At 51.2% G+C, this 14,290-nt stretch overlaps 1 protein-coding gene across 3 annotated transcripts in view; it reads left to right on the top strand.

Moving 5' to 3' along the window:
• The window catches only part of EEFSEC (eukaryotic elongation factor, selenocysteine-tRNA specific), a 249,055-nt gene that overhangs the window by 176,823 nt on the left and 57,942 nt on the right, over nucleotides 1-14,290 (top strand). For all 3 annotated transcript variants that reach the window (XM_060631918.3, XM_060631921.3, XM_060631920.3), the window contains exon 5: nucleotides 7,465-8,121. In XM_060631918.3, coding sequence (XP_060487901.1) covers nucleotides 7,465-8,121 — 657 coding nt within the window. The remainder of the gene's footprint in view (nucleotides 1-7,464; nucleotides 8,122-14,290) is intronic.

Raw genomic sequence — 14,290 nt, 5'->3', positions numbered from 1 at the left:
CTTCTATGTAGATCACGCAGTGAAGCAATGAAGTCCAATGTTAGTTGGGTGCCACTATTCCGTGCAAGGTGTCCTGGAGAGCAGAGATGAATGCTTTATGATCTCTACTTTGAGTCACTTCTGTTGGAGGTTTTTAGTAGTCTCCAGAACAGAAACCAGATCCTTCTGAGTACAGTTCCCTACAGAGTCCTCAGAGGCTGGAAAACTACACTTCAGATGCTCAGAAGACCAGAAGGGGTATCTGCCCAGACACAGACACAGAGGCAGCTGAGGGAGGAGCAAAGGTGTTGAGAAGTCAGGTCTGAAGCTGTCCTCTGTGCTTGGCCAGGAGGAGGCTGTTGCTGACCATGGCCAGGGCAGCCGCAACGGCCTGAGTAGGGGGAGGAAGGGGCCGTCCCTGTCCCTGCCCCCACTGCTCCCGAGTCCCAGGCAGGCTGGCCTCCCCTCGGCTTCCTTCCACACCTGAGCAGGGCCCTCTCACAGTGGAGTCTTCCCTCTGCCCCTTCCCTAGAGCCATCTTTCTGGTTCCCACCACGTGGGCACCCACATCGTTGGTCCTCCGGACCTGGAGCAGCCTGGCAGGGCAGGGCCACTCTGCCCCTAGCGCCAGCCACCCAGGCACAGTTTCTGCTCAGCTGGTCCAGAGACCGGGCCGTGGGATGTCAGGCCTGCCTTGCAGTCCCCACATTCATTGTCCCAAGTCTCACCCAATTTGCTTTGTGACCTTGGAGACATCAAAAACCTCTGTTTCTTCATCCATAAAATTGAATGCAAAAATATTGACCTGCCTCGTAGGGTTTTCATGAAGAATAACTTGACCCAGTTGATGGCAAAGCCTCTTTGTTAGTCAGAAAGGACCAAACTGCTTAGCAAGCATGAACTTGAGTTTTAAAAATTGTTTGCTTGCTTGATGTATTCCTTCCTTTCTCCCTGGGTCCATCCTCCCTTCCCCAGAAGTGCTTGGGGCCGGAAAGAGGGGAAGGACAAGGGGAAGAGACTCGCAGCCACTGTCCCTGCTGGGAGCTGAGCTCAGGGGATGGGCCTGCCTGGTGGTCCCACGCAGAGTGACCTCCCCACTCTGCCACCTGCCTTCTCTGCCGCCATTCTAACTGTGCCCTGCCAGGGAAACCTGAGTCCCTGGGAGAGGCTTGGAAGGCTCCTCCCCCTGGGTTGTCTGGAACCTCCAACTCCTAGCCAGCCTCAGGGCTAGCCCTGCTCCACAGTGTGGGTGTGTACTTCCATGGGCCTTTGTGGATGTATACACCCCAGACCCAGATCAGGGCTCTCTGAGGGCAGAGACAATGCCGCGCCCATCCATGGCTCCATTCGTTCCGTCCACAAACATGTGTTGAGGTCCTCCATACATCAGGCACTGCGCTGGGCACTGGAGATAGAAACAGAAATTAAAAAAATAAAAACACACCCCTCGCCCTCATGAAGGTTACATTCCAGCGTGGGAGAGACAGTCAGTAAACAAATATATATGTCAGCTAGTGGTGAGTGCTATGAAGAAGAGTGAAACACAGAAAAGAAGATAGAGAGGAATGAGGAGTTCTTATTACAGAGTCAAGGATGGACTCTGATAAAGTTTATTTACTTTGAGAGAGACCGAGAGCACAAGTGGGGAAGGGGCAGAGAGAGTGGGGGACAGAGGATCTAAAGCAGGCTCTGCACTGACAGCAGCGAGCCCGATGTGGGGCTCAAAGTCACAAAGTGTGAGATTGTGACCTGAGCAGAAGTCAGACACTTAACCAACTGAACCGCCCAGGTGCCCCAAAGATGGACTCTGATAAAGAAACTTCTGAACAGAGGGGCACCTGGGTGGCTCCGTTGGTTAAGCATCTGACTTTGGCTCAGGTCATGATCTTAGCATTCCAAGTTTGAGGCCTACATCAGGCTCTGTGCTGACAGTTCAGAGCCTGGAGCCTGCTTCTGATTCTGTGCCTCCCTCTCTCTGCCCCTCCCCTGCTTGCTGTCTCTCTCAAAAATGAATAAATGTTAAAAAAAAATTTTTAAAGAAACATCTGAGCAGATAGGAAGGAAATAAGGAAAAGAGAAATAATGTGTATGGGGAAGAACATCCCAGTCAAAGGCACTGGCAAGTGCAAAGGCCCTGAGGTAGGAGCACACTTGGTGTGTTCCGAGAGCAAGAAGTAGGAAGGCTCATGTGACTAAAGTGGCTTGAATGGGGGCTGAGGGTGGAAACCTAGCTAATAAAGTCAGAGAAATGACAGGAGCTGACTATATGGCCTTGGGGTCCTAGCGAAGACATTAGTTTTACAGAGCAAGATGGGAAGCCACTAGAGAGCTCAGAGGTGAAACTGGAGAGTCATATCTTATATTTAAGCCGCTTTATGGAGAACAGGCTGCAGGGAAAGGGGCAATAGCCAAAGCCAGGTAGGCCTGAGACCAGGACAGGCAGTGGTTACAGAAGGAGGGGCTCAGGTGCCGGCCCTGTTTGGAAGGTGAGGCCTGCTAGAGCCCCCGATGGCTGGGTATGGGTATGAGAGAACAAGGGGAGTCAAGGGGGAACCCACCGTTTTCACATGAGCAGCCAGAAGCGCAGAGCTGCCGTTTCTGAGACGACCAGACGTCTAGGTGGAAAAAGGCCAGAGGCAGTTAGTGTGTGAGCCGTCTTCTCCTAGTCCCCGACCTCCACCTGCAGCCTCCACGTCTCCTGGAGCTCTGACCTCTGTGCTCACCCAAGGCCTGCTGCCTTTCCTCAGCTGCCTTTCAGGCCTCTCCTGGGCACAGGTCACTTAGCTGCCCCTCCCCACCTCACCGTTGGGCTGTTCCTCCAGCCGGAGCCTCAGTGTCCATCTGAGCGTGTCTCCATCGTCCCCATGTCTGGTCTATCAGCACATCCCCACAATGTACTGCATAAAGAACTCTTGGGGTAGCTTCCTTGCTGGTTTCCCTGTGTCCTTTCTGGCTTCTCCACACCGTGTAGCCAAAGTGACCTTTTCAAAGTATGCATAGCAGGTGTTATTCTTATGCTCAACCCAGGTCACCACTGCCACCAGGGGCTTCTGTTGTCCTTCCCACGGTGAAGGTGGCTGGCCTGTGTCTCCATCCCGATGCCGCTGCCCCTGGCCGGTTCCCTGCCAGCCAGCCAGCCCACCGCCTTTCAGTCCCTCAACCAGGCCATGTTCTTTCCCCCCTCAGGGCCTCAGGCCTGCTCTGCTGCTCCCTCTGCCTGGATCCCCTATGGGTGGTTTCTTCTCTTCCCTCCGGTCTCAACTTTAGTACCACCTCCTCAGGGAAGCCCTCCCTGATGACCCAGGAAGGATTACATCCCCCAGCTATTCTCTCTCATAACACCTCTCCATGGTTTTGTAATTCTGAATTTATTAATTGATGATTTTATTAACGTCTCCCCCGCCCCCAACAGTAGACTCCAGAGTGCATTCTGCTCACCCCGTATCATTCCAGGGCCTGGGCCTGCTACATGAGAGAAACTTGATAAATACGTGTTGAGTGAATGCACACACAGTGTGCCACCACTCCCCTTGGATATTAGTAAATATGAGTGAGTTGTTGAATGGATGGATGGAATCCCTCAGAGTTGGCTAGAAAATGAAAGGCCGTTTTTTTCCCCCTTCTTGAGTTGGCAAAACTACTTTCCCGTGTTTTTTGATGTCCTAGATGGGATCTTACGTTCTTAAAGGATACCCTGTAAACGTGGGCTTGGCAATAGGTCCGTGTGGGCGATGCTGTCTGCGTGCACCCAGGAGAGCCCACGGTAGTGCCATGCCACCCTGTCCCCAGCTTTATCGGTTTCACAGTTTCCTGTCTGGGCCCTTGAAATCTTGATTTGCACAGTTATTTGTCTTTCTGCTATTCCCGGTGCCCTCTTAAGGCATTCTTTATCATTTTGGTCCTAAGAACACAAGCCCCGTTGAAAAGAGAACATGCCTGTGACAAAGCCTGCTTACAGATGGGCTTGATGGTGGGGGTGGGGGCTGGCAGGGTGGCACAAGGCCCTGAGCCCTCTGTCACAGGAAGTGTCATAAACCCAAGGATCCCGCTCAAGCCCCGGCCAGTCTGGAGTCTCAGCTCCATGCTTTGCCAGGTGTGTTTTTGCCATGGGGGGCATTTCTCTTCCAGAATCAGATGCAGCCATTCTCTTCCAATGGGCTGGGTGTGTAACTGGGTCTGCCATAAGCAGCATTTTCAGCCACCCTCTGTGCTAGGCACTGAGGATGCAGCAGTAGGAACATGGCCCCTGGCTTCAGGATTTAAAAGGCAAAAAAAATGTGACAGGCAAAAATGAAGAAATCTGGCTGTGCCAGATGTTGGAGAAAACCTATATCCATCGAGAGTCTCCAGCCTGTGGTGGAAGTGTACATTGATACTTTATTTATCTAGGAGACACGAGCAGTCGCCCCTGACCCAGCAGTGCTGGTCCAGGGCCCGTGTCTTCCAGAACCCCTCCTAGCACTGTGCACCAGGCAGGATTCCTGTGTGAGAGGGCATTCACTGCATCCTCTTCCCGCAAAAACCTGGAAACGACCCATGTGCGCACCAATAGGAGAGTGAATGGGGGTCGGTGCGTGCCTTGTGCCAGACGGCATCAGCAACAAATGAACTGCAGGTGTAGGCAGCACGGACACGAACTCCGAAGTTCAAAAACTCAGAAAACAAAGCAAAGTATTGATTAGGCATATGTACTACATATGTAGTGAGTCTCTGCTCAATCATGTACACACACATATATATATAAAGAAAGGAATGCCACACACCAAATTCAAGAGAATGGTTGCCTCCAGCTGGTGGGCAAGGCAGGAGAGCTAGGTGGGGGAGGAGCACAGAAGGAGATGGAACTTTCTGGTAATGTTGTAGTTCTCAGAGTGCACGATGGGGCCACAGGTATTTACTATATTGTCATTTAAGTCAGTAGATACACAGAGTCACAGACTGGCAGAGCCATGAGGCAGCAATGACAGCTCAGTGCATCTGGTTCAGAGCAACCCAGGGAGAATAGCCAGTTCAGTCTGGAGCAGGCAGGGATGCCATGCCAGGAGGTACCCTGAGAGCCAGAGTTTCGGGATGAATGGGAATTTCAGGTGGAGGAAGTCCTGGGGAGAAGGAGCCTCACGGGCAAAACGCAGAGGCATACAGGGCCCTGCGTTCTGTATGTAGGGAATGGGGTTCTGTATGTAGGGAATTCCTCAAGCTTGCCCTGGTTGGGGCTTGAGGTGCTGGAAGAATATGGGGCAGGAAGAGAGCTGCCGAGGCAGGCCGCGTTGCAGAAGGCTCCAGGGAAGGCCATGCAGGAAAGCCAGGCAAGCCGAAGTCCTTGGTGGGGCAGCACAGGGGGCGTCAGGAGGTGCAGGAGCCCCTATCCACCCTGAGCAGCTCACCTGATGGGGGGCGGCAGCCAGGGGGCCGATCCTCCCGTAGAATTTCAGTTGACCAAAGGATCGTCCTGCTCACCACAGCTACGCCCAAGAGGTTTGAAAGCAGTGGTGCAGAGCAAGGGAGCCCGTATAGAGGTTGGTGCCAAAGAATTGCATCATCCAACATGTGTTTGAGAAAGGCGGCCTGGAGAAGGGAGTGGGGTGGGGTGGGGGCCAAAGGACAGCTCACCAGGCAGCCACGGGCCTCAGGGGAAGAGTTGCGATTCGGGGCCTGGCTCTCTGGGCAGACGCTTAGTGTAAGATAATATTCTCCAGTTACTCTGAGATGCATTCCTGAAAATCTTAGTTTCCCGTCGCCCTTGTAGACCATTTTAGAGGTGTTTTATGTTTCTCTTTGATTGATCTTGGCTGTGGCTTTTGACACCGCACTTCTCACTTTCTCTGCTCCCTGACCTCGTGGTTAGGTAGTTAATGATCTTTAAACAAACACTTGAGTATTATGGCTCTCCAGGAAAGGGCCTGGCCTCCTGCGCCCGGTATCAGCTCAGCATTCTCCCTTTATCCAGGGAAAAAGAGAGTGTTCCACATACCCAGGCTTTGTAGATGGGGATGCTTGAGACCTAAAGGCCAGTGTCTTTAATTTAACAAGTTTTGATGGCAGGTTTTCTGAAATCTATTACCCATCTTTTTGCTGTACTAAGCAGAAATCCCTGAATGTGATTTCATCTCCTCTCTGACAGTGGCTCTTAGTAGGAATGTCCATTGATTTCATGAACGTTTATTAGAGCCTCTCCTATGTCTGTTCCTGATTTACAAACTGTGGGTGCAGAGATCTGCCCAGTGTAGTAGTTAGTGTGATGGTTTCCAAACAGAGATAAGATCAGGTTACTCCTTTGCCTAAACTCCTCGGTGACTTCCGGCCTGCCCGGCCTCCCCTCCCTGTCCTCCCTGCCCTCCCTGCTACAGCCCTCCTGCCTCTTTGTTTATTTCTCAGACTCATGGAACCCCTGTCCCAGCCTGTACATTCACCAGCTCCTCTGTGCAGAACTATCTTTTCCTGGACCTTCACACAATTTCTTATAATCAGGTGATAGCTCAGACATCACCTGTACAGAAGTCTTCCCTGACCACCGCTCCGAAAAGCCAGACCTTTCCCCAACCCTGGGCCTTCTCTAGATGTTATATATGAACACATATTATACGTAATGTGGCGTACTATGTGTAATATGTATAGTATAGTATTATATATACCATATATATTTAATATGGTATACTACATGTACTATATTATATGCCATATGCTATGTATGTACATATGTAATTATGTTATATACATATGTAATTATTGTTATATTTACACATAAGATTTGTATGTTAATTCTGTCAATATAGACTTAGTTCATTTGATGTGTTTATAGTTTGGTTGTTGTTTCTCACTCTATTCATACCCCTAGAACGGTCTCTGGCACACTGCGGTCCCCCAGGGACTGTGTGTCCAGGGAGTGAGGAGTGGCCTGCCCTGGAGAAGCCCACAGGCTAGCAGGCAGGCTGGCGCAGAGTGGGCCCTGACTGCAGAGAAGTCTGTGTATGACTCAGAGGGGCTGGGGTAGCACCGGAGAGGGACAGATCCTGCCCGCTGGGGGTCAGGGCAGACTTTCCAGAGCAGTGGTGTTTGGCCCAGGTTTTCAAGGATAGGTGGTCATGGCTTAGCAGGCTGAGGACCTGGGGGGAGGGGGGGGCGTTCTGCATGCGGTGGTGAGCCTGTACAGAGGGCTCAAGGCAAGAAAGTGCTGGAATGGAGCCTGGGGCAGAGCGGGGACTCAAATGACGGAGGGAGCTACAGTAGCACAGGACTTGGCTGCTGTGCCTACCCCCCCACATGCTGGACTAGTGTGCTGTGTGGACCCGGGCCCCATGTTTGCAGGGTGGAGCTTGCTGTGGCCAAGGGGAATCTGACCGCCCCAGTGCTCCCCTAGGCTGGCATGCCAGGTGCCAGGTGCCAGGTGAGTGTTGGCAGCTCTGGGACAGGGACTTCTCCAGCTGGAGCCCCTCCCTCTTGCCTCAAGGCTCTTTGTTTCATGAGCTTTCTCTTTTGCTACACCAGGTGGTGAAGAAGGTGAAGTCCATGCAGATGTTTCACATGCCCGTCTCATCAGCTATGCAGGGAGACCGACTGGGCATCTGTGTCACCCAGTTTGACCCCAAGCTGCTGGAGCGTGGCCTGGTGTGTGCCCCTGAGTCCCTGCACACTGTCCATGCAGCCCTCATCTCTGTGGAGAAGATCCCGTACTTCCGGGGGCCCCTGCAGACCAAGGCCAAGTTCCACATCACAGTGGGCCATGAGACGGTGATGGGCCGCTTGATGTTCTTCAGCCCTGCCCCTGATAGCTTTGACCATGAGCCTGTGCTAGACTCCTTCGACTTCTCTCGAGAATACCTCTTCCAGGAGCAGTACCTAAGCAAGGATTTGGCACCAGAGGTGACAGACAGTGGCGAGGCTGACAAGAAGACGGGCCAGGCCACGGGAGGCCACTGTCCTCGGCAGCAGTGGGCCCTCGTGGAGTTTGAGAAGCCTGTCACCTGTCCTCGGCTGTGCCTGGTGATCGGCTCAAGGCTAGATGCAGACATTCATGCCAACACGTGCCGGCTGGCTTTCCACGGCATCTTGCTCCACGGGCTGGAGGACAAGGACTATGCCGAGAGTTTCTTGCCCAGGCTGAAAGTATATAAGCTCAAGCACAAGCATGGCCTCGTGGAGCGGGTAAGTAGTCCGTCTGCCCATCACCCTTCCTTGTCAGGCTCGGATGGCCAGGATGGGCATGGTTGGGGTCCGTAATGAGAAGCAGGAAGACCTTAGCAGCCTTCTGGTCCCAACTTCTGAGGTTTTTAAACAAGGAAGCTGAGGCCCCGTGTGGTCAAGTGGCCTGGGTTCTCTCTGCCCGTGGTCATAGAGCCGGGGCCTGAACTCAGGTCGGCAAGCTCCACCTCACCTGCCCCCAACCAGCCACCCCTACCCTTTGCTTTGGCAGAGGAGGGCAGGGCAGCCCTGGCCCTCACTCAGTCCGGGTCCGGACAGCAGCACTTCAGCTGGACCAGAAGCCAGTGTATCAGTGGCCTCCCTGAACTTCAGATAGGGTGCTGGGCCCTGCCCCTGACAGCCTGATGACCAGGCCCTGGCTCTCGTGGGCTCAGTGGGGGCTGAGCCTCCATCAGGCAGAGTGGCTGCTGGGTCTGCCTCAAGCCAATCGTATCAAAGGAGAGAGCACGGCTGGTCAGTGCAGGGCAGGCCTGGCCAAGCATGTCCTCAGCCTGTGGGGTTGGGGAAGGGGGGTGCCAGAGGGCAAGAGGTGGAAAGGTACAGGAAGGTGACAAGGCAGGAGGCCCCGGGCTGCTGGCTTCCTGGGGTCCCTGTCACCGTCACTGGAGGCAGGTCTTTAGATGTGGGTGAACCAGTATGGTTCCCAGACCTTTCATGAGGGTGGCCTAGAGCCTGAAAGGGTTCAAAATCCTCGGATTACCTCCTGTCAGGTGGGCCCTGCCCACCCACTTTGTCTGTCCCTGTAGGTCTCACTGGGAATCCCTGACTCCTGGGCCTTGAAGACATGGGTGAAGAATGTCTAAACCTTGCTCCCTGGATGTGCGCCCCTGTGGGGCAGGGGTGGCTGTGGGTGGTCCTGGGACTTGTCTCTGAGCCAGGTGAGCGTGGTGGTGATAAGACCCCAGTGTTGGGGACTTAGGCTCCAGTGGGGTCTACCCTCTCAGGCTCTCAGCAGGCCTGCAGTTCTATTTCTTAGCAAGATGAGGGTCACCCCTCCTGGTGCAGCCCTGCCCGCGTCAGCTTAGGCTCCAGCATGGTGTCTGATCCTTACCAAGCCGGCACTCAGGAGAAAGTGTCAGGGCCTTGGGCACCGGACAGTGTTGGGGTTCCATTGCCACCTGTCTCTTTCCCTTTTTTCAGATCCCCGGATCTTCCAGATCTCTTTCTCCTCTGGCACTCTCTGTCACAGTGGAAACCCCCACTCCCCTCCTCCCTGTCTTGGGTTTCTTCCTGGTGGTCAGGCCCTGTATCTAGACCTGCCCTCTGACCTCAGCCCCTTCTTCTCCTGCCTGTATCGAGACCTGCCCTCTGATGAGGGAATCAGTAGAAGCTTCTTACTTACCTGCTCATATCAGTCTGAAACTCGGGATCCTCAGCTTTGTTAACTCAGGGCTCCCACTTCAAGGCCAGCCTTGCCCACTCTGCCAGGCAGGTGTGGTCACCCTGCGTTGCTGCCCTGTGTGGGTCTGGGAGCTGGAGCCGTGTTGCATCCCCCTCTGCTGTTCTCTGGACAGGGCCTGTCCCTCTGTGGATGTTGGTTTCCTCATCTGTACAGTGGCAGCTTGAACTCCAGGGCCACCAGGAGGGGTCAAGGACCAACTGTGGGGCCACTCAAGGGCTCTATCAGCCCTGGGCCAGCCCTGCGATGCTGATTGAAGACAAAGGTGATAAAGTGCATGTCCCTCGTTTGTCCAGCTTTGTTTATTAGCAGTATTATGAAGTGTAATTATTCTCTGGGGAAGTATCTGCCATGGAGTAATGCCCCACTTGGCGAGCTCACAGGTCTAATTGCCCACAGAGGCCCATTGGTGGGGGAGGAGCCGTTTCTTCCTTTGAGAATGAGGCGTGTGGGCTTGGACATATTATCAAATGACTCTTGCCTCCTAAGGGCAGTGGGGAGGACCCAGGAGGCAAGTTGACCCAGGCCCTGCCACCAACCTGGGGCATCCCTGGGGCCACCAACCCTTTCCTGCTCAATCCATGGAGGCCAGAAGTGAAGGCACAAGAGCCCTAGACTTGCAGTCAGCAGATCCCACAAAGATACCCTAAGTGGAAAGGCTCCCTCCAACCAGGGCTGGCTTCAGGTGGGGCTGTAGATGTGTGTGGAGGGGTCCTGAGACCAGGCTCCTGCAAGGAAGTAAGGGAACAGGCACCCAGGTTCCCCCTACCAGCCCCTTAAGGCTCTGGCTGAGTGGACACCTGTCCTGATGCTGGGGACCTCTGTGCCACAGGTTCCCTTCTGGGCGCAGGAATACACCCGCCCCCTGCTTCCCTCCACATTATCCCTTCTCTATTTATGCAGCACCTATTGTGTGCCATTACTAGCTGCATACATTATTTTAAATCCTTATAAAAATCCAAGGAGGAAGTTATTACTTTTCCTATATGTACTTTTTCAAAAAAGTATTAAATAGGTCACTTTCTTCCTCCTAAAATTATATGTAACTAATTGAGAAAAGTAATATGTGCGCACGATGAAACATAATTCAAACAAAACAAAAAGTTACTCGAAAAAACATTTTCTTCCTACTCTGAATTCAGGCCACCAGGGTGCCTCTACAAAGGCAGTCGCACTAGAAGCTAGCTCAAGAGAGGTGAAGTGACCTGCCCAAGGTCACAGGATGGTAAAGTCAGGATTGGATCCCAGCCCTTACCGGCCTCCACGTCCTTACCTTTCCAGCATGTCAGGTCGATTCTTGTCCAGTGAGTTGAGAGGCTTGGGTGCTCTTAAGAAACTGGAGCCTCCTTGGTGGGAGACTTTCCTTCCTTGTAAGGTTGGTAAGGCATTGACCTTGGGAGTCACACGGACTGTGCTCAAACCCTGGCTATGCCACGTAACCACTGTATGCCTTGTGCAGCCATTTTCTTTTACCATCCTCACTCATTTGTGGAGCAAGCAGTTTTCCTCTCAGGGTCATTTTGAAAGAGCCACAATAGCGTGTGGCTTCATATGCGAGAGTTGAGTCCAGCTCAGGGGAAGGAGGAAGATTTCCTCGTGTAGCTAACCAGCAGGCCTGGTTTATTCCAAGAGGCGACCCTGTTTGCTTTGAGCAGGACTCAGAGTGTACAGAGATTTTTCAGATAGCTTGGCTGGCCACAGCCTTTGCCTTGCAGCAGACCCGTCAGATGCGCAGGCCTGGGCTTCAGTCCCAGCCTGACCACCTCCTAGTGTGGAAACATGGGCTGGTCATGAGACTTCCCTGTGTCCGGAGAATTTCACAGCACTGCACCATGGGGTGAGATGTAGGTGAGCTGGGGGAGTGCATGAAGGTTCCGAGATCAGTGCTTGGCTCCTACTCTGTGTTTGCTGTTTTATTGTTATTAGTTTAGCCCTTAAAGTCCCAGAATGATATTCCAATCCTTTCCCCAGGACTTCTGTTCCTCTCTGAAGCACAGAGACCCCCCTCCCTCCGCCGCCCCGGTCCCTGTCAGGAGGCAGCCAGGACTGCTGGAAGTGGCATGTTTGGGGAGGAAACTAAGAGCCAAGCTGGCTGCTGGATGTGGTTGACAAGGGCAGGGAGTACCCAGTGCTGATCTTTTCCCAGCTGTGCTTGCCTGCCTCTGAAGAATTCCTAGACACATCACAGCTATCACCCGTCCCTAGGCATATCTCCGTTCAAAGACATCTCCAGGAAGCCAAGCCATCTTGAAAAGATTAAATCCAGTCTCCTGGGCAGATTCTTCACCACCGTGGTGAACCAATTCCCAGCCCTTGCTCCATGATGCTGGGCAAACTCATTGTGTCTACTCTGCAAAACCCAATCAGCTTTCTGGGAGCTCGACTTGGGCCTCTGAGACCTCCTCCGTTTACAACCAAGGAAGGCCCAGCCCTCTATAGATGTGTGTTGAATAAACGTTTTCCACCTGGACAGACTTAAGGCATACAGTCTGGGCTCATTGCCTAAAACACGCTCTTCATTCATATATTCGGATGTTTCCTCAGCTCCTGCGTATGCCGCGCACTGCGGGTACAGCAAGACAGAGTGCTTGTTCTCATGGGAGAGACTTGACAAGGAACAGTACCTTAGATGCCTTCAGGTAGTAGTAAGTTCTAGAAAGAAAGTGACAGAGTGAAGTAAATACACAATGCTGCGGACAGTGCATGGCCCATACAGGGGCCAGCCGTCTGCCCTCCCCAGGTTTTCTCTTCCTTCTGTGCTCTGCTTCACTTGCTCGCATCGAAGGATGGGTCAGGCTCCCTTGTAGATGTGGCCGCACTCATTGCTGTTGTTTTGAGTGTCTGTGGCCTGTAGGACACAACCAAGCAACTGGTCTTGCCCCAAATCTAATCATCTTCAATAAGCTTGTTTTCTCTGGATACTTTTTTTTAGTTGCTGCAATCAAACACAATTTAATTAACTTACCACCAGTAAATGGCTTTCCTTTGCTTGGCTAACAAATGAGCCACTTGGAAACTTACTTTGATTATAGCTTTATGTCCTCTCTCTCTCTCTCTGTCTCTCTGTCTCTGTCTCTCTCTCTCTCTCTCTCTGTTGCTGTTTCGTGAAGAAATTCTGCCGTGATGAGATGTACTGCTTGAAATCATCTCATTTTCTTTTTCTGTGAGCTGGGAATATTCTGATGTCAGTGTATGCTGTATTTTATTAACACAGCCAGTAACAAACACAGAGCTTTGCCATGTGATTTGAGAAAATAATAATCCACACCTCACTGAGCATTGTTGAAAGTGTGACATTTGAAGTCCACTTGTCCTGTTTTGACATGGCGCCTATGCACTGGTTAATAAAAATGAATAAATAAAACATGTAGCCAGGTGAGACGCTGTGGAGCCATCCCAGAGTTCCTGCACCCAGCAGCTCCTAGGTTTCTGTCACAACTGCTCAACTCTGCCACTGTGGCACAAAAGCAGCGGGACCAAGGTAGGAACAAGTAGGTGTGGTGAGAGGCCAGTAAAAGTTTATTTAGGGACACTGAAATTTACTTCTTATAGTTTTCATATGTCATGAAATGTTCTTCTTTTGATGTTTTTCAATCCATTAGAAAACAGAAAAAACATTCTTAGCTTGAAGACCGTACAAAAACAGATACTGGGCAGAATTTGGGCCTCTAGCTATCTGTTCACACTTGGTCTAAATGGTAAATATGACTCTTGAAACAGATTGAGCATCCTGCAAGGAAAATCTAATCACCATCTACAACCACAAGTACTCTACTCTCTCTGCATTCCTCAGGAATTAGGTCCTAGGAAGGGAGTTCAGGTTACTAGAAACACTCCAGAGGTCTCACCTGAAGGGGAGAGGAAGGGAAGTGAAGGTGTTCTAAAGGCCTAGCCTTTCTCAGGGGAGGGCTTGGGGAAAGGAATTAGAGTATATGGTGGTGAGGGAGATGCTTAGTGTCCTGTTTTCAGGTAAAAGTATAGAAATATGTGTAAGATTATAAGCACAGAGAAAGGGGAAGAAGCTATGAATGGACCAGGAAAGTGTAGCACTTCCACACACACAAAGGAAAATCTGAAATGAATTTGATTAAACCAACAAAAATGAAGGAAACAAAAACATTGTTCATAAATAATGACAAAAACAGGAGGAATAAGAGTGTTAGTCATTACACTAAACGTGAATGGCCAAATTCTCCTCTGTAGTACAGAGTATGATAGATTGGATTAAAACACAAAACCCAGTAATATGCTATTTATAGGAAACATGCAATGGTAAACAAAGGTTAGGAATAAAAGGACGGATAGAGAAATGTCAGGAGACTGTGAACAAAAAGAAAGTATGAGTGGTAATGCTAATTTCAGACAAGCTAGAATTTAAGACAAAAATACTTACCAAGATAAAGAGAGATACCATGTAATGATAAAGGCATGGTTACAAACTTGCACCTGCCAAACATATAAAAACAAAATCTGTTAGAAATTCAAGGAGAACTTGGTTAAAAAAAAAAAAAAAAAAGGAGTGATAATTATAGTGGGGCACATTAGAATGCGGGTTCCAGAATTGGACAGGCCCGCTAAACAACAGGTAAAGAAGGACACAGAGGTGTAACACAATTCCTACACTTGATTTCTAAATAGATAAAAACCCTTATATCTCTCAGACAGAGAAAATACCCTTTCTCCTTTTTTCTGTGGAACATTTACAAAACTGGG

This window comes from Panthera onca, chromosome A2, assembly GCF_046562875.1.
Source record: "Panthera onca isolate mPanOnc1 chromosome A2, mPanOnc1 haplotype 2, whole genome shotgun sequence".
NCBI lineage: Eukaryota > Metazoa > Chordata > Mammalia > Carnivora > Felidae > Panthera > Panthera onca.
This window is presented reverse-complemented; position numbering and strand designations above follow the sequence as displayed.